Genomic DNA, 23,453 nt, shown 5'->3' with positions numbered 1-23,453 from the left:
TCATTTCCCTATCTCGAACCTTCCTTCTCTTCTGACCCGCGTCCTCCCTCTGAAGCAGGTCTTGCCAAGGTCATCAGTGGCCTCCATGCCACTGAATTCAATAGGCACTTTCAGGCTGCCTGTCAGCAGCTGCTGCCACTGTTGACGACTCCCACTTTCTCAGCACACTCTTCCCCTGGACCCCACGGACCACACTCTTTCGTTTTCCCCCCTACCACGCTGGCTGTTCCTTCTCAGTCTCCTTTACCAGATCACCCTTCTCCCCCATGTCTTAGAGTCTCCTCAAAACTTCATTTAAGGCTCTTTTCTTACTCTCTCCCTTCATCCATTTCCTCACTTCATCATCCTCATCTGTCCCCCAAGCCGGGTCATTGGTCATTGGTGACATGTCCAGCCAGACATCTCTTTTGAGCTCTAGATTCAAACGTCTGACAACGTGGATGTCTCGGAGCTCTGCAACGTAGTGTGCCAAAACAAAGCTCACGCCCTCCTCCAGCCGGATCCTTCTCCCATGTTCCCTGTCTCAGCATGGGCAAATGATCCAGCTGGGCCAGTGGTGGCCACCCCTGGCCCTAGTAAGTGGCCCTGGAGTGCACATGGGGCCTCAGTCAGGCCAATCAGAGCCCTTCCTGAGATTTCTTGTGTGCATCTCAGGGAGCAGACTCCCTTGTCTCTTGGATTATGAAGCTGAGGGGGTATGAGATATGAGATGGAGTGTCCTGATGAAAACCTATCTGCAGCAGAGAAAATGATGAGTCTAGGCAAAGTTGAGTCCTGGGGCTTTAAGCGCTGGTTCCTGTCCCCAAGGTTCTTGCCCCCATTTCTGCACTGCTTCCTTTGGTTTGTTGAGCACCTCCACATCTATCCAGTAAACCAAACTTTTTGTTTAAGCTAGTTTCTGGTAAGACCCAGGGGTCCTTGCAGAATGAAGAAACCAAGACCTTATAAGCTCTCCCTGTGTCTCGATCATTAGGATAGACTAAAGTGTGTGTGACTTGTATCTGTTGGTTAGCAAGAATGAGTAGGCTTCTAAGGAATGTGGCTAGTGTCCCAGGCCCAGCAAAGACCCTAGGAGCTGGTGGGGCTGAGGCTGGATGATCCACTGGACCCGGCTCCCCCAGCCTCTGGTGGAGTCTTTTGGGAAGAAGTGACTGCCTCAAGGCTTGATCTCTGTGGGGATTGGGCCAGTGTCAGAGAAGCACTATAGCTGTAGGCAAGTGTCCCTCAGGCCATGTGTGATCCATTTCCACAGCCAAGCAGAGCTTCACTGACAGCCACAATGGCAGAAGTGGGTTCGTGTTACTGTCTGGTTATCTTCCTAGTGTTTGAATTCCAGACTTCAGACCCAGTCTCCCCAGCCTGGGTGTTAGGACAATTCTAGAGGCAGCTGGGGAAGGCCTCAGGAGGGGAAAGCCGACCTTTCTGCAAAAATGGTCCCATGTAGACTGAACAATCAGTGGGATGATCACATCTGCACCCCAAGGTGAGTTGTGGGTCATGGGTGATATTAATAGACAGTACAGTGAGGCTGCAGGCCCAGAGCTAGAGGCCAGGTCAGCAGATGCCATTGCCAGTATGGCACTAAGGAGCATGGAGATGTGGAGGCTGGAATTAGAGACCTGCAGTTTCTTCCAGAAGGAGCCTGTGTTTGGGAGAGGCCTAAAGGATAAGATGAAGGTGCCTCCCTGCATGTCACCAGGAAATAATCACACAAAAATGCAATCTCTGGAAAATAAGCTATAATCCTGAGCCAGATCACCCCTGGGGGATCTGATAAAATCAGTTATCTGGCCCTACAAAGGGGAGGCCAGTTATCTGGCCCTACAAAGGCATATGGGTAGTGAACTAACCAACAGTCCAGTGCTGTTTCCTGTCTGCACTCACCATGTTTCCGTAGCCATGAATGAGAGGGAGAGAATGGAAATGCTCACCATTCTGGTTTCAACACCGCAAGAGGGTTCCTTGTCTCACTGCATTTTGGCATCACCGGAAGAAACTCATGCGGTTGTTTAGATCCAGTGAAGGCAAAAGACAGCTTGGTTTCTTTCAGCCCTCATGAACCTGGCAAATCAACCTACCATCTTAGACCAGGTCTTGTCAAGTGTTTATCTTCCCTTGTTGTAGCCAAACATTTCTCACCCAAGCCCATGGTGAGTGTCCATTTTATGGTTAATGGGAATAAGGATATTGTGCTGTCTTCTCAGGAACTTTACAGACAGTAGCCACTGCTTCCTGGCCCCTCCCAAGGGCTTTGGGAAAAAATACTGCCCTTAGACCTGAACAAGAGGGGCCCCTGCCTTGAGTCCTGTACTATAGAAGGTCCTGCCCTGATGCTTGCTCCAGCCACACTCTCCATGGGGGTAGAGTCAGCAGGGCCAAGGGTGACAGAGTGCGAGTGGAGCGGGAGGGGGGCGGGTGTTGCAGAGAGAGGGAGACACAGAATCTGAAGCAGACTCCAGGCTCTGAGCTGTCACCACAGAGCTTGATGCGGGGCTCAAATTCATGGATTGTGAGATCATGACCTGAGCTAAGGTCAGATGTTTAACCGACTGAGCCGCCCAGGTGCACTAAAACTTTTTGATGTTTAGATATATGGTATGTGAGCTTCCAAGTATATTCTGGGCCTGCACTTCCAAAGGTTCAGAGTGGTTATGTTGGTCAGGGGTGACCTTTGTTATATGCTGAGACTGTACGAGGCAAAAATCCATCTCTAGAGAGAAGAGTCTCCTGCTGCTTGCTCTGAAGTCAGGGTCTTTTGAGCAGATAAAACAATGGAGGCTGAGATAATCTATTTCAAGTTCATTTAGAATAAGGCCAAGGGTGGGGCGCCTGGGTGGCGCAGTCGGTTAAGCGTCCGACTTCAGCCAGGTCACGATCTCGCGGTCCGTGAGTTCGAGCCCCGCGTCAGGCTCTGGGCTGATGGCTCGGAGCCTGGAGCCTGTTTCCGATTCTGTGTCTCCCTCTCTCTCTGCCCCTCCCCCGTTCATGCTCTGTCTCTCTCTGTCCCAAAAATAAACGTTGAAAAAAAATTAAAAAAAAAAAAAAAGAATAAGGCCAAGGGTGAGTATGAGAGAGAGAGACAGAGAAAGAGAGAGAGAGAGAGAGAGAGAATGTGTGGGTGGATGTGTTGGTTGTATGTGGGGGTGTGCATGAGAGGACTATGCGTGTGTGTGGGGATGTGTGTGGATATGTCTGTACATGCATTAGGTTTAAGAATAGTAGAGGCTGACCTTTAGAAGCCCAAAGGAGTGAAGATTTTATGGTGTCCTTCACTGTACAATTGAAAAATAAAATAATCTTAATCATCAAAATTAGACCCCCAAATTGGGATTTTCCATACCGATTATTTTCTCATTTTGCAGCTGAGGGAACTGTAGTTTAGAGATGTTAAATGACTTGTCCAAGGGCACAGGGTCAGGATTCAGTCCAAGCAGTGTGGCTCCAGAGCTCTAGAACCCAGTTCACTATCATGCATGGCCTCTTGGCCAGAACAGATCTCGGTGAGCTGGGGCCAGTGGGCCAGCTCCCCAAAAGATGGGGAATCTGGAAACCAGGCAGAGAGTACTGAGTATTAGGTAAGTGTTAAGAGCTGCTCAGAAATCAGGTTGTAAGGAGGCTCACTGCTCATCCTTGATCCCTTTGCTGGTGACAAAAAGAGGTCGAGTTCCACGACAGCACTGCTGGGGTCTGTCAGAAAATGGAAGAGTACCCCTTGGGACTGTTTCTGCAAAGTGGAAGCAGAGAAGAGAAATGTCACCTCCTGGTGGTCATCTTTAGTAGTGGCAGCAGGAGGCATAGCAGCCTTAGCTTTGGGGTTGGTGGTTAAGGCAGGGAAACTTTCTTGTGTCCTCCATGGACAATCATTTCCAAGTGCTGTAAAAATCATTATTTCATATATTTTATCCGTTTGGGGGGTATTTATTTTAGCATGATGGTAAAAATGGTTTCTGTTATTCCATCTTAGCTGGATTCCTATTGATATCTTTTTTATGGTTATTTTTCTGTTCTGTGATATGGAAGCTATATAGTCTTTTAATAAAAATCATCTTTACATTTTTATAAATCATCTCTATGTTTACAACTTTATATGTAAGTGAACCATTATTCCTATAGTAACAATTTAAAAGATGAAATGATTACATCTTTCTCTCATCAGTAATGATAAGTCTAGCATAGTCTACCTCTCTGCTGTTCTAGATGTGTATGTATTCCAATAGCTACTTTTTAAACAATTGCTTTAAGTTTGTTAAATTAATAATGCAAAACTAGACTTTGCTACAAATTTGTGACATAATTGCTTACTACCATTTTTTAATTCAGTGTTTTCCTCATTTGTGAATTATTTACTTACATTGATTTCCCAATCAGCAGGATGCATGACTGGCTAATTTTTTTCAAGTGATGGGCTTGGGATCTTTCCATGTCTAAACATATCTTTATGTTCTCCTCATTCATCAACAATATTCAATCTGCTGCTGACTATGCCTCATTTTAAAATACGGCATTGTTTTTCGTCACCAAAAAATGTTTTCTTGATTTGAAGTGCTCCCTTTTCATGACTGGCTGGTGCTTTCTGACAAATGGATATTAACAGAGATATTCTTAGCCTTCCTCCTGCTTCTTGCAGTAACTCTGCTTCATTGAGGAGCATGTCTTCCAGTTTGTCAGAATGTCCTCCTTCTTTTGAACTATTAAATCAATAGTTTTAAACTATTACCACATTATTTTTCTCCATGCTGATTCTTGATAGAGTGAGATCTCTATCAGATTAAGTGTGGTTCCTGTCAGAGATGTGTGGATCTGTGTCCAAAGGCCCAAAGGAAGAAAAAAGGAAAGATTTCTACTTTTCTAATGGTTACATTTTGCCAGATTATGGTTAGGTGGCAGCCGTGGCATCCACAATAACTTGGCTGAAAATTTCCTTTTGCATATTTATTAGGGTAGGCAGCATTACCTAGGGTCATGGCACCCCTCTCTGATGCTTGTCAGGATCCTGGTGCTCAAGCATCCCCCTTCTCACCTCCTCATTTAGACCTTGCAAACAGGGCTCCACAGTGTGAACCCTGGCACCCTGCTCACGCTCTGAGGTCAGGCCTGGAGCCCACCGCATTTCCCCAGTGTCCACGGTCTCCCCTCGCTGCTTTCATCCAGCTCCGGGTGGAAGCTGGCGCCCCCTGCGCGGCCTTTCCACTTCCTGTCCAGGCGGTGCTCCTTTCACGCACAGGGAATTGTGGGTCGCTGGGCCCTAGGCCTTCTCTCCCCTGCTGGGCATACTCTGAAGAAATCCCTCAGCGTTTCTGGAAGGTGGAGGGCGTTCTGTTTCCATGTTTGTATGCCTCAGGTCTGCAGTGGACATTGAGGACGTGAGGAAGAGGAGCTCCCCTTGATGGCTTGCACCACCACTGTCAGCTGCAGCAAGCTCTATAAGATGGTGTGGGCACACTGGCTGTGCTTCTTGGCCTGAGTGGTGCGCACAGCTGTGTGTCACATGGCATGCAGGTGGTCTCCTTGGGGACTTCAGGAGAGAAGACACTGATGGCCTTGGGGCAGGGCTGTGCTAGGTCCATAGGAACCCGTGGGAGCTTTGGGTATAAGAGGCAGCACTGGGGACACAGGCCCACCAGGAAGTAGCGGGCCTGGGAGTGACGATGGGGATGGGGAGATTTGCTCGGGACACTTGGTTAGTGGGAAGTGGTGGAAAGATTAAGGGCTTGCTTACCTAGAAGACCTCGGTTTGAATTTGGGCTTCACCACATACAAACCTGTGGCCCACAAAAACCTCATTTCAGAGCCGGCTCCTCATCTGTAAAGTAGGTAATAATAGGACTGCCCTTTGGGTTTTATGGGGTTTAAATGAGGTGCTACATGTGAGACACAATGCCTGACCTATATGTGTGTGGACCTTCAACAAATCCTGGGCTCCTTATGTGAGTAAAGAGGAGCAGGGATGGGGCGAATGGGCTCTTTCGTCTTCTTTCTCTTCCCTAGGATCTCTATTCCCCTTTCACCCTCTGGGTGACCTCTTAGCTCTCCCCAGCCTGCTGATTCTGGCCTGACACTTCTTTGCATTCCAGCCCATGAATCTGCAACCCATGGGGACCATCCTCATGTTTTTGTATCCCTCTCCTGTACCCCAGCCCATCTAAACTGATCTTCCTCCACAAGCTGTTTGCAAATCCACATGGCCTTTCCCTTCTTAGAAGCCTACAGTATTTTACTGTATTACCTCCCTCCCCAGCCAGAACTCAATTATTCACATGTGTGAGGAATGGTTTCAAAAATGGGAGTTTCCTGTGTGGCTGGATGTTCCTCTACATGGACCCCCTCTCTGGCTTCTACTCTCCTGAGAGCAGGGCAAGCTGGGTGGCCGACAGAGATGGGTCACACACTGGGAAGCCAAGCACGGTAGATTTACTAGGGTAATATCTGCAGGTGAGATAACAGCACATACATACAGAAATTCATGGGCAGAGATGCCACCCAGCACCACAAACACCAAAGCAGAGAGGGAGTGGGGGGCCTCAGGAAGTGGCTTTGGAAAGTTCTCTTGAAAATCCAAGGGCAGCTTTGGTGCTCAGAGATTCAAACAGAAAACTATACAAAACCAACCCATAAATATATATATATATATATATTATATGTGTGTATTATATATATATAAAATTGCAAAATAAAAGCCCAAGAAACTAATCATCAATCTGCACATCAGTGGCTCAAAAAGTGTTAGCGTAAAGGCAAAACCGTTTGTGGGAATGATGCATGATTCAGGGGGCTGGCATTTTCAGTAGCAGAAAGAGTATTTACATGGAACCCCTATTTGAGACTTCACAATACTAGGAAAAGCTAAACACAGACAATGCATGTACAAGGGAAGACGATTGTCAGACACAGACATTTCACTGAAACCATCCACGGCTTTAGAGAACACGGCACTCTCTACCTAGACCCCCTCACGCTCAGTCAGGTGAGCCCAGGCCCTGGACGCCCTCCCCACTTGAGTCTTCCTGGGAGAGGGATGAACACAGTGCTGGACTCGGCTGTAGCATAGATGGCAGGAATTTAAAGGTGGGCTGGACCACGGAGATCAAAGCAGGCCTGGCAGGCATGAGGTGGGGTTGAAATGTGGGGGCAGAGGTCCCCAAAATACAGTCCCATTTTATAAGAGCTTTGATGTATTTAAATGTGACCCCTCCATCCTTGGTCCAACCGTTGTCCTCCTTTGATTCACTTAAAAAGAGAAGATCTAAAGTTATACGAGATGATCTGCTGGAGACGAGAACAGTTTGGGGGGTTTTCTATAGTTCTCCCACCACCCCAAACCCTCACAACGTTTTCTCTAAGCTACTTAGAGGTAGGGACTTGCCATATTGCAGACAGCCTCTTCCTGCCCCTTGGGAACCAGTGGGTGAGAAGAGAAGCTGCCCCATGGGGAAAGCTACTGAGGCTCGGCCTCCAGCCACACCTGTGTCCCCTGTGTCAGTGACTGTGACCAGTTCTCCTCCATCTTCAGGTCTAATTTCTCATAGCAATGACCCAACTTTTGGGGACACCTTGAAGGCAAATGGCACCAAACATCGATTTGGCAAAACCCAAGTACGAACCAATATGAACCATCACTTCCATATTTTTAAGAAAACCCTCAACTGGAGATTCTAATTGTTCCTAAAGAGAGTAACCTATCTATATAAAATGATAAAAGGAAATTTCTCCACTAAAGAAGGACACCCCACCTGAAATGCCCACGTTGATTCCTGGGTGAGGGTGGCTTCTGAGAGGCTCAAGAGGGTTGGATGTGCCCTGGTGACAGGGCTCTACCTATGCTTTTATTTCTGGCAAAAAGTATGCCACATCCAAGTGGATAGGTTGGCTAGACAGGGCATTTGGCAATAATCACTCTACTGTGTCTGCTCTTTCATATTGTGGCACAAGTGGGATTGCAACAGAGAAATAACCAATGAGCATATTTCATCGGTCAGTTCAGGCCTCTGACTTTTCACATTGAATCATCCCTTTTGGAACAGATGGGGAACAGTTGTGGGGGTGCCCTGTGTTTTCTGTGGGAGTGGATTTACCTCCTCCCTAATTTCTTCTGAGACTCTTTGAATGTTATTGTCTTTGAGAGTTTGCTTAGACTCCAGTGGTGAGAGAAAATACAAGACCTGTTTTCCTCTAAGCTCAGAGAGTCAACAGCAACTGTACCAACCAATTCAAGGGCTTATGCTGACCTGTGTAAGGAAAACGAGTAAGGACTGTATGTTTTCTCATTTGTTCAACAAAAACTGAATACTCTTGGCCTGGAACTAGAACATATAAAATACACTTGGCAAAAGATGGCCTACAGGCCAATGGGAGACTATGTGTATATCCACCCCCATGGATACCTCCATGGAAAATTCCAAATTTCTTTTTGATCTTTTCAGCTTTCAGAAGTAAATCGTGGTGTTGGGTGAATGGTTCTTTCGAATCCATGGTAACCAGAGAAGTGGCCTTACAGTGCTTCTCCACATGTTGACAAGAGTGATAGCCCTGTTATAATGGTGCCGAATGACTTCTGAATGACTGCCTTGCCACATTCAGGAGTGACAGTGCATTAGACACTGGGAGCAGGATTCAAGGCTCAGTATACATAAATCCATAGTATGAGAGCAATGTTTTTAGTGGGGCTCTTACTAGACCAGGGTGCTCATCCAAATCCCTGCAAGTCCCTTAAGAAGGACTTCTCTGTCTGCAGAGGAAGAACCCTATTTTCATTACAGCACTGTTGAGGGAGGCTATTTTTAATCTGTGTGTAACCTGGACAAAGTCAGATAGTTGGGTCACTACAGGCCAGGAGGCCCTTATGGAGCACAGATCTGGGCTGGAGGCTTGCCTCTTAGCAGAGCTTTTTGCAAAGTTTGAGAAAGGCCACACTGTGTGGACAGTTCTCCCACATCACTGCTGGGTGCCAGCCATCAGCGCACAGAGAGTCACTGGAGCCAATTTGTCTCTGTAACTGTCTCCTGCCTCCCGACCTCACTCCAGTCTATCTTCCCATGGAAACAGCCTCAAAACCTCCCTCTGCCCAGCTCAGCCATCCATAACACTGCAGACTGGCTCGTGTTTTCTCATCCCTTTCTGTGGCAGATTCATGCCCAGTGGCTTTACTAGAAATGAACCTACCGCCTACCCATTCTGAGCTCCCCATAGATGCATTTTCTCCAGAAGGATACTGGTAAAAGTTTTCAGCCAACTTTTATCCAAATCCAAAGAAAATGGCCTCTCCTCTAAAAACCTCTGGTTTTTTTTGGATTGCATGTCCCCTGCAATAGCACCCAGTGCACCACCTTAAGCCTAGAGCTAAGGGCCCCACCTCCTGCACATACAAGGGAGGAAGAAATTGGCAGAATGACTCAAAAGCTCTTGTAGCAATTCTGCACTAAGGCAAAAATAGACCTGCAAACTGCACCAAGGATTAGCTCTTTGAATATTTCCCTCTCCTTGTTGAAAATCTCTAAGATGCTTTATCCAAAGAATTTTAGGGAAGTAAAATTCTGTGCCAGAAGCATGCTATATGCTATAAAGGAAAATGTAGGTAAGGCAGGCCACCAAGAACGTTTCAGTGCTGACATTTCAGAAAGGCCTCATTTTAAGATCTCCTGTGCCTTCACTGCTCTCCTCCTCTCCAGGCCATTCTCCACCCAGCCGCCAAAGAGATTTTTGTAGAATTCAAGCTTGATTATGACATCCTGACTGTAAGCCATCAGCAACTCCAAACACCCTACATGATAAAATCTAGTTGCACATTTTCTACAGGTTTCTCTCTGATCCAGCCCTATAAAACAAAGCCTATAAAACAAAGCCTCCCACCCCCTCACACTTTATGCTCTGGCATTACTATATCACTCAGTGGACCTGTCATGGAGCCTTGCACTTCCATGCCTTTGCACATGCTTTTCCCTCATCAGGAATATTCCAACAACCCTTTTGTCTTCCTGGAGAATTCCTCTTTGTCTGAAAACCTAACTTAATCATCACATCTTTCAGGAAAGTTTCTCTGGTCCAGAAGATAGTAAATCATTACTTCCTTATGCCATCTCTGCCCTCTTGCCCTTTTGGTAACTTGTCTACATGCCTCCTACACTTAAAAACTTCCTGTGGGCAGGGACTATGTTTTGCTTTCAGGTCTGCTGTTTTGTTTGAATGTATGAGGAATGAGAAAATGGATAAATGTAAGGTGGACCCATGGCATAAATTCCAAGGATGATGCTCCAGCAAGGCTCTGGCATTTTCACCTATGAGGCCTCATTGTTGTAAAGGGAATAAAGAGAATTTGTTGAATGCAGAGTCAAATCAACACCATCTCTGAGCTACAACCACTTGAACACAAAAAGCTGTGTCAACGGTTATGTCGTCTCCACTCCTAACATTGTTTCCTGCTGATTATTCTAGCTACAATGATTATTTCCTTTTAATGACAGCATAATGCCTGATGCTTGGTGGGTGCTCAACAAAGATGGTGAGGGATAAATGAATGAATGTGAAATCTATTTTTTTAAAGAAGGCATCAGAGGATTGGCTTTTGAAGGCATTTCCCACATCACAGACTTTTTCTGAGGCATACATGCCCTTGACCATTGGCTTGCCCATCACAAGATCCAATCAGAAAGTAGAACGAAGTAGAGGGTGGGGGAGCAGTTAGGAATCTGACTAGAGAGATGCAGCACTGGGTTCTCCTTAGTCAGGTGTCAGTTTCCTTCCTTCTTAAGAAATAGCCCAACTATACTCCGGCCCAACCAGATGGCTCCTGCCTCTCCTTTGTTGGAGGCCCACATTGGCCTCACCACAATCCACGTTTATTGGGAACTTAACGTGTATTGATGAGGGAGAACACGGGTAGTTTTCTGCTTTCATGTCAACTGCTGACATTACACAGTGGAGACCAGTCACAGAAATGGGTCCTGGACTAAAACAACCATCCTTGGGGATTCAAGTTTTCTAATCATCATCAACTGTTAAGAACAAGGCTCTGGACTCAGACTGAGCTGGGCTCAAATCCAGGCTCTGATCTTTCTAGCCACATCACCTGAGCAAGTCAATTGTCCTTTTGGGGCTCAGTTTCCTTAATCATAAAATGGGAATACCTCACCCACATCACAGGATTATTGTGACGGTCAAAGGGTGCAACGAATGTAAAGGCTGCACAGTGTCTATACATAGAAAGTAAGTGCCCAAATGTGGAAAACGATGATTAAGAACTTTCAAAAGTACTTTCACAATCATCAGGACAAAAAGGAAAAATACTCTTTGAAGACACTGTGCTATAAAGAGAATGGATTGTCTATTTTTTAGGAGCCAACAACGCTTATTACTCAATGTCCCATGGAAGGATATGAAAAGGTAGTGCTGGCATTTACAACGAAAGCCATAGCTCTTACTAGGCCCCAGGATGGACAGATAGTGACAGGGTGAGGACACTCAAGCTGATTTCTCTCCTAGATGATTCAAGAGACTTAATCTTGAAGGGCTCATCTCACTCTCCTCTGCTGGACCCAGAGTGACTGAGTCGGAACCCAAAGGAGCCAAGGGTAAGATGCCAGTTCCAGTGTGTGAGCCAGGTTCCAGGTTTGCGGGGAAGTCAGGGGACACCTGACTGCCAGGTAGGAGTGAAACAGGTAGAGCCACATTGCTCCGTGTGTCATGCAAAGCTAGAAAGGCATAGCATTTCCTGTGTTGTTTTGATCCTCCTTGTACAACCCAAAGCCAAAGGAGGATCTAAATTTCCCCAAATTTCTGCCCTGAGCATGAGACAACTTTTCTCTAAGCTAAATTTGGTTTTAGTTTTGAAGCGCCTGAGATGCACGATTCAAATGGGCCGAGTTCCTGGCTTCTTATATTGATTAAACTACTCGAATCCTGTGGCTGACTTGGCTTGCCCTCACGTCTGCCCGCTCTTACAATTCTTCATCCATCCGTCATTCAGGAGGTTCCATGAAGAAAGCTCAGGGTTAGTGGTTGGGGAAGCATGAGCTAAGCCATCAGCCCTTGGGAACAAAGATTAACTTCTGGTGGAGGGAACAGGTCAATTTGTCTGGTTACTGTGAGCAGCAGAGCAAGGACCCTGTGGGAAAGAGATTTCTAAACTGTGACAGCTCCATCAGCAGGAGATTGGATTCCCGCAAGGAAAAGGACCTTTCTCAGGGGAAGCCTCGACCTGTCTGATTTGGTCTGAGGCTGTGCGAGCTTGCAGCCCACTCTGGCCTTCTGCCCTGGGCTCAGATTGGTGGGCAGCAACCTCACAAAGGCGGCCCACAACTAGGCAGTGTTATATAGTGGAAAAAGCACTGGACTAGGGGCCAGGAGACCCGAATTCTAGTGCTGGCTCTGCCACTAACTAGCTGTGTGACCTTGGGAAAGTCACCTGATTTCTCTGGGGCAATTGTAAAATGAGGGGTTGGTTGGATGATCTCTAAGTTCCCCCTCAGAGTGTGATCCAGGGTCCTATTCTATCCTTTGTTGGCCCTGTGCTTCTAGGGACAAAGTTGGGAGAAGGGAAGGGGTGGAGAGAGAGGGTGCAGATGAGAATGCTACCAATCAGGACTCCACTTTCTCCTTCTTTTTGCTCTTTTTCAGGAAGGACGGGGTTCGGAATTTCTTCTTCTTTTTGGAGGGAGACTTGGAAGGTGAGCCCTCTGGGGACATGGGGCCGCTGGTGACCGACTCAGTTTTGTCCTTAGAGGTATCAACATCTGTGTCAGCATTGGTGGTCATCTGGCTCAAGCCCTTGCTGAGAATTTCCTCTGCGGTCTGTTCTTCCTCCTTCCCGTTGACCACCACTCCTTCTGGCTGCGTTGTTTCAGGCTCTGTGGTGGCTTTGCTTGTTTCTGTCTTAGCACCTTCTAGAAAAAGATCAAAAGACATGACCCATAAGATTTCAATTTCAGGTGACGGTTTCTACCTGGGGTTAACAGAACCATTTCTAAATAATTCTGTAAAATAAGTGTAGAGCAACAGGAGAGACAGGCTGGCATTGTAGGGGGTTGGCAGGTCTGTTACTCTGTTACTCTGTCTACAAATGTAAATAAGGTAATGATGTCCAAATGTGGCAGGGGGCCCAGCGAGGACCAAGTTGAGAACTTTTCTAGGCACAAAATGAAGAGACAGACTCAGGCTATAGGAAAGGGGAGAGCAGTGACACTCACGACTCAGAAGGGGAAGCTAAGAATTGTAACTATTTCAGTTTCATCAGTGAAAATATGGAAATTACATTTTTAAAATTTTTATTTAAATTCCAATTAGTTAACATGGAAATTACATGTTTTTATAGCCACTTCCTTTTCTGTACCCGAGAAGAACTTTGGGAAAAAAGGAGAATATCTTCCCAGGAGGCACAGAGGGGAAGGCAGAGGGAGAATGGAATCCCTGAGGGACATGGACCCTGTATTTCCAAGATAAAAGGATTAACTGAAGGGGAAGATGAAGGGGAAGATGCATGGTCGGCTCATTCTAGCGGCCACCTGGAGGGAACGTGTTTAGATTGCCACCATGTTTAAGGCCAGAGCTGCTCAGATCCCAGAAAATAAGCCCCCCAGCTCACCTGCCTCCCTTTCTCCTCCCCACCCCCCATCCCATTTCCACTCAAGCTTTGGAATGCCTGGATGGGGAGGGAGGAGGGGAAATTATAAAACCACAGACTTTGAAAAGTAGAAAGGAATTTAAAGATCATCTAACTCAGCTCCTCCCCATTTTACAGAAATGAAAACTGAGTAAAGTAGTAAAAGTGGGCAGACCTCAGTCTCCTGACATCTGTTCTTGTGTTCTTTTCACTATGTGAAACTAAGAGGAGTGTATGAGTGATAAGCATGTGTGTGTGTGTGTGTGTGTGTGTGTGTGTGTTTATAAGTGTGTAAATGTGTGGTGAGCTGTATATGTGTGTGTGAGTTGAGTTTGAGTATATGTGTGTGTTTGTGAATGAGTGTGTGGGTGTGGTGTGTGAGTGTTGGTGTCAGTGAGTGAACTGTGTGAGTTGTGTGAGATCTCACACTGGGCATGCTCAACTCTGGGAATGTGAGTAATGGGTGAGGTATAACTGGTATGACTTACAGAAGAAATAGGTGAGGATAGAAGTTTCATGAAAAGACAAGGGTTTTTGACAGGGGTAAAGACTGGAGAAATGTATGGTTGCATGGAAGATGGGACAGATGAGTGTAAATTTGGGGACAGTCAGAAAGGGTTAGTTTGACTATGGGCAGACTCTTATAATGAGATCTTTTATAACTTCTGAAATTCTCTGGGCAAGTCAACATCCTCTTCCAGATGACTTCTAAGGACTGTCTTTCTCTTAGTATCCAACACCTTGGCCTCCTATCCTTCTACTATCTGTGGCCCATGTCCTGTCATCATCCAGCTACTAAATTCTCTAAGTCCCTTTACTTCAATGGTCCTCACTCCCCTCCCCTTGCACCATGTGTTCCCATCATCGTCACCTGGCAATAGACTTGAAACTTGCCTAGACACAACCTTCTTTCTGTCCACTCTCCTCTCCTCACTTCACCTGCTAGTTGGCCTCATAAACCCTCTTGTCTGGCTAAAGCCTCCCTTGACATTTGGCAATGATCTTGTCCTTTTCTAAACCTATTGCCAATATATCCATTTTACACTTGCATATGTCATTTACCTTTTTTTAAGAAGATACAGTTGGGCATGGTCCCCTCCCAAAATGAATCTGGCTGGCTCTGTGGCTCACAGTGACCAACAGAATGATGAGGAAGTGCCACTGAGCCAGCTACAGGCTGAAGACTTAAGAAGGCCTAGAAGTTCTTGCTTTTAGATTTTGGGAAGCCCTAAGCCACTAAGTAATAAAATCTGACTACTATAATGGAAACACACATGGAGAGGCCACATGGAAAGGCCCTACAACCACATGGAGACAGAGAGACACAGAGAGAGAAAGAGAGAAACAGAAAGAGAGAAAGACAGAAGACCAGCCATCCCAGTGTCCCCAGCTGAACCCAGTCTTCCAGCTATTGACAAGAGTGCACCATCTTGGAAATTCTAGTTTAATCAAGCTCCCAGATGACTGCAGACCCAGTGAACATGAATGGAGCAGAACCATCCAGGTGAGTCTAGTCAACACACAGAACAACTAATTTCTATAAAACCAGCTCTTATTATGCATCATGATTTAATAATTATCTATTGCTGTATAACACACCCCCTTCCCCACCCCATCCCAACTTAGTGGCTTAAAACAGCAAGCCTGTATTTTCTCCCACAATCCTGGGAACATAGTACATAATGAGAACTCATCCACGTAAGCACATCATAAGGCCCTTTGGTATTCATTTGCAAATTTTATCCCAATAACAACACTATGAGTCAGGAAGGGCAAGATTCGTGTTAGGCACACTCCCCGCCTCCCCCCTCCCCCAGATTCTGCAGGGTTTTTAAGTAACTTATTTAGATGGTGAAATCAGTAAGTGATGGTGTTGAATACAGGGCTATTTCTTGGCAGGCACAGCCAGTGCTTCCTGCAAGTTTACTGGGGGATGGAGTCAGTAGGGACAGGGACAGTCAGGAGCCAGTCAAAGAGAAGGCAATGACAGAGATGACCAGTGTGGAGGAAGAGGGTTTGCAAGAGTCTCCTTCAGGGAAGCCAATGGGGTAGGAAACAGATGAGGAGGGACACCAAGGTGACTCAGCACCAGAGCATTTGAGAGCATGGTGATGCATGATGACAAATGGAGAAAAACCAGCCCTGATCCAATGGATGAGCTAAATGTGAAAGTGCACACGTAGAGGGGAGGGTCAGCCCTGTCTGCCCTGGGGAGCCAGGCAAGCTATCGGGCCACCTGGCCATGTCCACCCAGCCCTGCTTCACATCGGTCACTTGAGGCAGCTACAACTCTGGCCTCGTCATGCAGAGTTGGTTCTGTCTGTGCTACAGGAAGAGCCTTCAGGGAAGACCTTGACTTTTCCAACAATTCAACCAGGGTATGCCTCTCTGTGAGGGATCAAATTTGGACCAGAGAGGGCAGGAATCATGCTACCAGTGGGAATGATGTCAGGGGTGGGTAAGCAGTTATCCCACCTGTCATACACCTCTCCTCCCGCCCTCTGTCCCCCTGAACAGCAGAGATTGCTCCAAGGAGCTCCCAGGAGCTGAAATGGAATTACTAGCCTTTGTCCCACTGCTTCCATAAGCCTCCTCTCCAGCTTGGATTTCCCTCCTGCAGTTGGTGCACATGCCCCAAGGGATGACGAAGACATGGTCATTCAGGTCAGGTGCTCTAAACATCTCCATAAGGCAGTTGGTCCCAAGGCCATTCAGGCTCTGGGCCACAACCCTAGAAGAGGTCATGAGCTCCTTGCAGGGGCCATGTATTAGGAACAGGGATGCAGATGTGCTCCTGACGGCATAAGCATTCCCTCAAAGGGAGTGCCCAGGAGCCTGCCCCACTGCCCTTTCACTATGCAGGCTTGTTGCTTCTGGGTGGTATGCCCTGTGTGAGTACAAGTGTGTGTTTGTGCATGAGTGCATCCTGTGTGTGTATATCCTAGAGCGAGGCCCAGCCCATGCATAGCACATATGGAGTTGGCCTTGAATTTTGTAGCCAGGAACCTCCTGAAGGCAGAGTTGCCATAGAAAAAGATGGGGAGAAACACATTTCTTTTGAAAAAGTCCTCCCTCCCCCATTGCAAGTGTTGGAGTGAGTTAGTAAATGGCCTCTCTATACTTACTACAGAGACAAGTATTCAGAATCGGAGGAAAGTCCTTTGATGAAGGCACAAATGGGAAGAGAAAGGAAGACATTGTGGAGACAGGTTGACAACACCATGATGAGACACAATGAACACAAACAGGCAGGGGACATCCACTTGGAGCTCTGGACAAGCAGATGGGTTTCCTCTGGCAATGCTGGGACTGCACTCAAGGCAGCAATTCACCTCTGGAGGAAGCTCAGGGCTTAGGGGATTCTAGCAGCATCCACACATGTGGTCATTCGACCCAGGAGGGAGAAGATCTCATCAGTCCACCAAGCCCGGCTTGGCGGTACAGCCTTCCCTGGTGAGGGCTCAAGGGACCCAGGGGAGGAGTGTTCATGCCCCAGAGTGATTCCAGAAGCTCATTAAGGACACTTTTCTGATCTAGGTGGTATAGACTATAATAACATCATTATCTACCATATGTATATTATTAATCATTATCACAATTAGATCTTACATTTAAACGTTCTTATTCTTTCAAAGTATACTCTCTTCCATCGACAATGTCCCTTATATGTATAAGAACCTTTAAAAGGGAAAATATTAGTAGTCTCATTTGACAGATAAGGAAACTGAGGCCCAGAGATTATCTGATTTTCTAAAATTAGCAGTTATTATTAGTTAGTGGTTGAGTTGGGCCTAGACATTAATTGTCTAAACTAGTATCTAATTAAGTGTTTCTCAGCCTGGGCTACACAGTAGGTTTATCTGGAGAGATCTTAAAACTCCAGTGCACTCTTCTCTAACCTACCCCTAGCCCATTTAGCTGAGAACTACTGGGAGTGCTGTGGTGGGAACCCAGGCCGACGTCAGGATTTTCAAAGTTCCCCATGTAATTCCAGTGTTGAGATTCCAAAGGTTGAGAATGACATCATCAGCCTTACCCGGGAGCTTGTTGGAAATATACGGTCTTGGGTCCCACCCTAGACCTACTGCAACAGAGTCTTCATTTTAACAAGATCCTGATGATCCCTACGCACATTAAAGTTTGAGCACTGGGCTGGTGCATCTAGAAAGACCCATCAGCCAGTCTGAGTTAGTGGTGAAAAGGCTGTGGGCCAATCATTAACTCACTCATCACTGCTCAGACAGGCACTTAAATTGTAAACTGTGTTATCACAGGTTGTGAATGAAACAAGGTTACATTTGGTAATCCCTATTTCAGATTCCCTAGAAATGGCAGATCAGAAAGCTTTTGGGGTAGCTTTTCAACACCTGTTTAAAGGCAGGGTCCCTGCAGTGTGCACCCCTGCCCTGCCTTTCACACAGACCCCTTTCCGGGCTGTGGACATGCCTTCTCCCTCCCAGCTGCACATTGCACTCACCGTCTAAAGACTTGGAGGGAGAGACCAGGGGGCTCTTCGTCTCTGACTTTGCTGGACTCTGTGCTGGAGAAGCAGGTGCAGACCTTACAGGGGAGCCAGGCTCCTCTGCAGTGGTTTCTTTCTCTCCTGAAAATACAGGAAACCACTTCAGGTTAGGGATCAAACAGAGGAGAGGTAGGCAGAGAGAAAACATTTACAAAAATGCTTTCTTCTAGCTGGTCCTCATTTCTCCAGGCTGAAGTTAGCTCCTTCCCCCAGCCTTTTTAAAATCTCTGCTACATTCTGGGGGAGGCAAATGGGAGGAGTCAGACTCCTGTCTTGTTTCCTCCACCCAAGCGCATCTGCCAGTGGAACGCTAGCCCTGATGTGGACCTCAAGGCTGCAGGCTTCCTGCCTGTGATTTGTTTACATGTAGCTTATGTATCATTTATCTAATTTTCATGTTCAACCCAAATAACCCCCAGGGATGTAAAGCACCACGTTTTCTATCTACTTTTTCAATTGTCATATTAGAATTCCAAGCAAGCTAGCAAGGGTTTTTCTAGTGTGTGCTTTGTGCCCAGGAGGATGACTGACTCTGGGTGGGGAGGAGGTTGTGGAAGAAGACTCTGCCCTGAGGGAATAAAAGCCTCGCCTAGTGGGCTAAACCAGGAGCTGAATTCTTCTGTGTCTCAGACCCCAAGTGCTCTTGAAACAAAGAGAAGGGGGGGCGCCTGGGTGGCGCAGTCGGTTAAGCGTCCGACTTCAGCCAGGTCACGATCTCACGGTCAGTGAGTTCGAGCCCCGCGTCGGGCTCTGGGCTGATGGCTCAGAGCCTGGAGCCTGTTTCTGATTCTGTGTCTCCCTCTCTCTCTGCCCCTCCCCCGTTCATGCTCTGTCTCTCTGTGTCCCAAAAATAAATAAATGTTGAAAAAAAAAAATGAAACAAAGAGAAGGGATAGCTCAAAGTGGGGGGGGGGCGGTGGAGAGGGACAGAGAGGGCTTTTTAGCTGGAGAGGGGCTGGAGATGGAAGTCCGGATCAGGCTAGCTGAGAGGGGAAACTGTGCCAGGAAGGGACAAAGGCATGAGTGAGAGCCCACAGGCTATCATGAATGTGAATATTTGGGAGTCAACATGGAGAAATGAGCTTGACTGAAGATTCTGAAATAAAGAAGGAATAATAATTTTATAGATTAATAAATATCACTGTTATAATTACCTTATCATACCTAATGTTTATCTGACCTAAACCATACTTACAGGCACTGTTCTTTTTTTTTTTTTTTTTTAAGAAATCAGTAATGTTCTTTTTCTTTTTAAAATATTTGTTGATTTTTGAGAGAGAGAGAGAGAGAGAGCATGCACACAAGCAGGGGAGGGGCAGAGAGAGAGAAGGAGGGAGGGAGGGAGAGGGAGACACAGAATCCGAAGCAGGCTCCAGGCTGAGCTGTCAGCACCAAGCCTGACGCAGGGCTCATTGGGAGAGGGAAACAGAATCTGAAGCTGTCCATGCAGGGCTGGATGTGGGGCTGGATGAGGAGCTTGACGGGGGGTTCAATGGGGGGGGTTGGACGGGGGGCTTGAACCCACGAGCCATGAGATCATGACTTGAGCTGAAGTCTGACACTTAACCAACTGAGCCACCCAGGCGCCCCTTAAAGGCACTGTTCTAAGTACTGTGCAAGGATTAACTCCTTTATACCCAGGTGAGAGGCTCAGACAAGGTCATGGCAACACTGTGTGGCCATCACCATTAGGCGCTGAGCAATGAGGACCATTCTGTAACTAATAGCATTATGCTGGTTTATGGGGCAGGAAGGGCAAATTGAGGATACGAGAGAGGAGGGAGAGAAGCAAGTGAAGATTGAGAGTGAGAGCAAATGAAGGCTAGCTGGAGCCCCGTGGGCCCTGCCAAGCAGAGGCATGGGTCACAGGGGTACTGGTGGGAGTGAATGGCTGGCGGCTCTGCTGCCTCTCTGGGTGCCCCCAGCTCTCCCTCCACCCTGGGAGATCCTGAAGCACTAGGGAGCCAGGGTTATTTACCGTCGAGTTCTAGTTTCTTCCTCTCCACCTCCTTCTTGTACTCCTCCAGCTCCTGGTCAGTGAGTTGGCTGAAGGGGTTGGGCACAGTCTCCTCTGAGTCGTCTTTGGTATCCGCATCGCCCTTGGACATCAGCTGGCTCTCTGTAGACTGAAAGTTAACCACAGAGTGTGTGTTGCTCTCTGAATGCCGTGGTTGGGGCCCAGGCCCGAGCTTCCTTTCAGACTCATGTGGCTGCCAGCGGTCTTGCTAGGGGCAGCGTGGCATGCAGCTCCTTGGAAACAGCTCAGGGCCTCTGGGTAGGGGTTGTTCATTCCTTCCCATGGCTACCTCACCCCCAAACCTGGGTTCTTTGCAACTACCTGGGTAAATGCAGGGAGTCCACCCTCTGCCCTAGAAATAAAATCAAAGGATGCTCCCAAGCAGAAGGAAGACACACGTTTATTGCAATCCCTCCTGTGGATGCTTGCAAGCCATCACTATGCAAATACAGTTGGCAGCCCAAAGTCAGTTAGCCAAAAGCCGGCAAGCAAAGCATTGGCTCAAGCCAGCTTCATGCCAGCCATTCCCCACTACACCCTCCTCCCACCCCCCAACAGCAGCACAAGCCACAGCACACAGCAGTAAGTCAAATGCAAAACACACAATGGCTTCAGCGTTCTCAGTCCAAACAGTTAGTCCTGTTTTGCACACAGTCATAAATTACAAGGAGGCCAAGGTCCTGAATCTCAGATCTTCAACCTGCCTGTACTGCAGGTCCCTGGGGGACAGTGGCAACAATTCCTGGGGGGCTCATTGGCTGGACCTTGTGTGAGCTTCAGGAATCCTTTGACCTCTCTAGCTCATGACAAGGTCTAAAATTCAGACCCCATAGCCCTTTCTCCTAATTTGGCATCTTCATTGTGACCTTTGAGAATGCAGTGCTTGGAAGCTGAGGAGGAGTCAGAGTGTGAAACTCGGGAGGTGAGCCCACAACAGCTGGGCCACACCACACACTCCAGGCCACCTTCCCTGGCCTACCAGGTCCTCTGACAATGGGCCTTGGGCATCTTCCAAAAGAGAAGCAGCATTGGCTTATCTTAAGGAATCACAGAGTTCAAGAGAGAATCCAAGACCAGGATCCCCAAAAAAAGAGGGATTCCAAGAACATGGTGTAAATGGCAGAGTTGTTAACAGTTTTGCTCACTGTACCGAACTATGACCACCACCACGCCAGTATCATGGGGTGTTTCTATCCTTGCTCCTGTGGCACATTGGGTGTTCCTCATCCTGGCTAGTGGAGGTGGGTGACCGTGCTGTTGCAATGACATAACCTTCACACCTCCTGGCATGGGCACCCACCTTGTGGGCTGCAGCCTGATCTAAACTATCTCAATTTACTCTGCAGAAGGGAACAGTTCCTGTATTTTCCCCCTTCTTACCACTAAGGAATATGCCATGCCCACTGCTACCTTGCAATGAGTAACAATGATTTTCAACACAAGCCAGAATTATGATCTTCACCCTTTTTGCTAAGCACTAGTAAAACACTGTCCTATCTCAGGCATGGAAACAACTTTATACTTTCTAACTCTATGTGGGTTTGTGTGGGCAACTAACTGCTCCTAACTGAGCACCAGTCCTTATATACATGCCTTCCCTCTGTGAGCACATGAGCATCTTCCCAGCGCTATGGCCTGATGATGCCATATCCACGCACAGAGGCCAGAAACGCTCAGGGCAGGCGGGCCTGGAGCAGCTGGGAGTCACCAGCCACACTCCTATGATGCCCACTTGCAGGATACCAATAGAGGGCAGAGTGGAGTTCCATGGGTAAGGCATGGAAGTTAGCATCCCTCCTGGGGCAGGCCAGGCTCCCCTGCCCAGTACCCAGAGAGAGCAATTAGACACTGTCCCTGGTCCTCACAGCATCCGTCTTGCAGCAAGAGCACCAGCGCCCCGAATCATGGGGGAAGGTGGGCATGAGGACTCAGGGGTCCTGCTGCCCAGCCCCAGGCACTGAAGACCCAGAAGGCAAACACGTTTCCCCTCCAGACAGGGGCAGCCTCTGCTGTACCGGGCTTCGACTCTTCTCAGCGATGACGCTCGCCAGGAGCTGGGATTGAGGCCCCGCCGACTTCACATCTTGTCGGTTTTGTTCTCGAATCTGTGTGGCAAGAGAAGGGGAGAGTGAGCTTGCTGTTCAGTGTCACAGTGTGGAGTTTGGGAGAGAGCATTTGGAAGGCGTACTGGTGTCCAGCGTGTTCCGTGACTAGGGTCTACAAAGGTCCTTCCAGTGGGGTGGGGGGCCTGTCTCCTCTAACACAGTGTGTGCCTTGAAGAGACAGTCTCCATGTCTGCTTCAGGGTGAATGAGTAGTTTATGTAAAATACCAGATTCTCATGCACTCTGAGGAGGTCATTTTAAGAGGTGAACAAGGCATAGTAGCTCCTTGAAGGAGGTCCTCATGTTTTATCGAAGCCCCTGAGAAATTTCTTTAATATAACAGATTCCCGGGGCCACCCCACAACCACTGAATCTGAATCTGTCTGTGGGGAGGAACAGGGGATTGGCCGTGGAATCTGCATTTTAAACAAACACTGCAGAGGGTCCTTAAACCACACATTAAATCACCATTCTGTGATTTTACCTTTTGGGGGTGGTCTACTACAACTTAAGTTCTTAAAGTAACACGAGAAATATGAGTGAGTGAACTATAAAGCAAAGGTCGAGAAATAAACAGAAAAGATTTTAAAATTTTAAAAATGAGCCAAAAGAAAAATAGCATAAAATTCATAAAAACTCAATTTGTGGGCAGGTTTCTTAGACATATCTAATGTCTCAAGCAAGTATCTGTGTCTGAGGGTTATTTAGGACCACATAAGTACAGGAGTGAGCACAGCGCTAGAGTATGGCCAATGAATAGTAGCTTCTTCCCCACAAGAGGCATCTGGGGTGTTAAGACAGGTGCACCCTGGGAACTCATCTCATGTTTGTGAGACCTGAGACTGCTCCCTGCTTGTGGGAGAAGCGATGGCAAGGTAAGCAGCTCCCACCTTACCTTGTTCCGCATGTCCAGCACTTCTTGGGGGTCGGTATAGAGAGGCACAAATTGGTTTGGGTTTTCGATCCGTATTGGCATGCCACTGCTGGATTTCTCCACTTCATCAGCCTTCATCCACTGAACACACACAAGGCCAGGTGGGTAAGGCAAAGGAATAAAGTCACCATGTCCTCCCCCATGGCCCACCCCCTGAGATCTGGGCCATGTGGCCTACACGGAAGGTCAGCAGGCCTACATAAAGATGTTCTCTCTTCTTGGGTCTCTTTCATGTCTGTCTGTTTCCCAGAAGAGACATGGGTAACAAACAACCCAGCTGTCAAA

At 47.4% G+C, this 23,453-nt stretch overlaps 1 protein-coding gene across 5 annotated transcripts in view; it reads right to left on the bottom strand.

Moving 5' to 3' along the window:
- Window positions 1-6,393: 6,393 nt before the first annotated feature.
- Window positions 6,394-23,453, bottom strand: part of ADD2 (adducin 2) — a 123,968-nt gene continuing 106,908 nt past the window's right edge. For 4 of the 5 annotated variants that reach the window (XM_040458598.1, XM_040458596.1, XM_040458600.1 and 1 more), the window contains exons 12-16: window positions 23,130-23,249; window positions 22,146-22,235; window positions 20,092-20,239; window positions 18,069-18,194; window positions 6,394-12,875 (exon numbers count right to left, since the gene is read on the bottom strand). In XM_040458598.1, the coding sequence (XP_040314532.1) occupies window positions 12,571-12,875; window positions 18,069-18,194; window positions 20,092-20,239; window positions 22,146-22,235; window positions 23,130-23,249 (789 nt within the window). In that variant the 3' untranslated portion in view covers window positions 6,394-12,570. The remainder of the gene's footprint in view (window positions 12,876-18,068; window positions 18,195-20,091; window positions 20,240-22,145; window positions 22,236-23,129; window positions 23,250-23,453) is intronic. The other variant, XM_040458599.1, reaches the window with a different exon arrangement.

The sequence above is a fragment of the Herpailurus yagouaroundi genome, unplaced genomic scaffold (genome assembly GCF_014898765.1).
Source record: "Herpailurus yagouaroundi ecotype Mexico unplaced genomic scaffold, PumYag 221, whole genome shotgun sequence".
Taxonomy (NCBI): Eukaryota; Metazoa; Chordata; class Mammalia; order Carnivora; family Felidae; genus Herpailurus; species Herpailurus yagouaroundi.
The sequence above is the reverse complement of the archived record's forward strand: the minus strand, read 5'-3'. Positions and strand labels throughout refer to the sequence as shown.